The following is a 2,143-nucleotide window of genomic DNA, read 5'->3' on the forward strand; positions in this document are numbered from 1 at the left end:
CACTTGTGGACCCCCTCTTGTGTCCCCCTACTTGTGCCCCTCACCTACTCGTCCCCCCAGGGTGTGGAGCTGAGTTCTCTGAGGGGCCTCAACTTCACCATGATGGAGACAGACTGTGCTGCCAGTGCTCGCCTCAACCCTGACGACTGCGACTTCAAGGAGAACGGAGTGAGAAGGAGGAGGAGGGGGAGGAAGGAGGGAACACGGAGGTCCTGGGTATCCCCCCCGGGGTGACACTGGGTGTCCCTGTGTCCCACTCAGGCCATCAAGGAGTGCTCAGGGACAGTGCAGCTCCTGCAGAGCTCCCCCGAGATCGACCTGAGCTGCTCCGATGCCTCTTCTGACGTGAGTGGGGGGATCCGGGGGGCACACGAGGGTGAGGGCATCCCTGGGAGTGTTGGGTGCTGGTGTCTCTCCCCTGCCACATATCCAACCCAAAAGGGACACCCTGATGGCTTTTTCCCCACCATGATGGCTTCAGCCTGGGGTGCTAGAGGGTAGGGGGTCCTGGCACAGCCATGGGTGCTGGATGGTGTGTCCTGCGTGTGGGGTCTTGGGGGAGGTCCTGGGTTCTGGGTGTTGGATGCAGGGTCCCAGGTGGGGTCTCCAGTACAGGCTCCTGGGTGTGGGGTCCCAGGTGTCCCAGGTGTAGGGACACGTGGGGTCATGGGTGAGGGGGCCTGAGTGCAGTCACCTGGTGGGTGCTGGGTGTGAGGTCCCAAGTGTTGACTCCTGGGGGTGGGGTCCTGGCTGGGACTTTGGGTGCAGGATCTTGAGTGGGGTGCTGGGTGTGGGGTACTGGGTGGGAACCTGTGTGCAGAGTCCTGGGTGTGGGGTCCCATGTGTGTTCCCAAGTGAGGCTCCCCCCCATCCCATTCCTCCGACCCCCTATCCCTCCTGCAGCCAGTCCTGATCCAACGCGGTCGCTTCGGACGCTTCCTGAGCAAGATCCGGCGCTTTCGGCCCAAGATCAACTTCAACGTCCACACGAGGGTCTCTGTGGGCTTGGGCTGAGGCCACGTGGCACTGGGCTCCTTCTGCCTTCATCACACAGGGAAACTGAGGCATGGGTGGGAGACAGGGGGCTGCTCCTTGGCCCTGAGGGGATGTGGGGTTGGCACTGGGGTCAGGGATGGGTTCACTCAGGGCCCCCCCCAAAAAAAGGATGGCTCACCTGCCATCACTCCCACAATGCCTTTGTTCCCGTGGTGTCATCATCCCTGTGGCACCTTGTCCTCCCCCAAACCTGTGGTGATGGCAGAGGGGGGTCAGAGGGACACAGGGAGACACCAGGGCCATGAGGTACCCAGGGAGCTACAAGGGAAGGGCCGTGGAGGGGACCCCCAGTTTGGGGAGAGGACCCCCAGTTTGGGATGAGGACACTGGGGTGAAGAGTTCAGGGGTTCAGTGATTCAGTGACTCCCACACCCCAAGAGTGGCTACAGGAGGGTCATGGCTGTAGCCCCAGCTCTGGTGGCCTGCAGGATCCTGGGGCTGTCCCCTCCACCTCCCACGTAGGCCAACAGTCTTATGGGACTGTACCCCACATGCATCCCCATGGGGTGGCACAGGCTCCCAGGGGATGCTCTGGTCCCTGAGGTGTCCCAGGGGCAGGGGGGACAGTCCCTGGGGTGTGAATCCCTGTATGAGAACAGTGCCACACGGAGAGTCTGGGAGCTAGCAGTGCCTGTGGCGCCAGGACAGTGTTGTGCCCTTTTGTGGGGGGGGCTGGCCCTGTTCCCCCCCAAGCCCAACACCCTCTGCCATCAGCATCATTCCCCTCATGTCCCCAGTCCCCTGTGTGGTGACAGTGGGGCCAGGAAACATCTTTCTTTGGGGAGGAGGTGTCAGGGAGGTCCCTGAAAGATCAGCACCTTCAGGGGGTCTCTGCCTTTCCACAGCCTTGAAGAGGTAGGGTGAACACTAAGCCCACCCTGGTGAGTGCCCCCCACTCATGACCCCCCACTCTCTGGGGTGTCTCCAGCCCCCAGACCCCATTGGCTGGGCATAGAGGGGCTGGGAGTCCCTGTTGGGGTGCAGGGAGGCACAGGGCGGTGCAGGGAGCCTTAGGGTGACACCAGGAGCAATGCAGGGACATTTATTGGCAGCAGAGCACCCAAGTGGGGGCACAGGGTGGGGGGAC

General features: G+C 62.5%; 1 protein-coding gene across 1 annotated transcript; it reads left to right on the plus strand.

The window, feature by feature from the left end:
- Positions 1-60: 60 nt before the first annotated feature.
- Positions 61-1,014, plus strand: CAMP (cathelicidin antimicrobial peptide; the record flags this gene model as incomplete). The annotated part of the gene is made up of 3 exons (XM_009074112.1): positions 61-168; positions 262-345; positions 904-1,014. Coding segments are annotated over 3 exons (303 nt in total), but the record flags the coding sequence as incomplete, so codon positions are not given.
- Between the last annotated feature and the right edge of the window lie 1,129 nt (positions 1,015-2,143).

This window comes from Acanthisitta chloris, unplaced genomic scaffold (genome assembly GCF_000695815.1).
Source record: "Acanthisitta chloris isolate BGI_N310 unplaced genomic scaffold, ASM69581v1 scaffold30554, whole genome shotgun sequence".
In the NCBI taxonomy this organism is placed as follows: Eukaryota; Metazoa; Chordata; class Aves; order Passeriformes; family Acanthisittidae; genus Acanthisitta; species Acanthisitta chloris.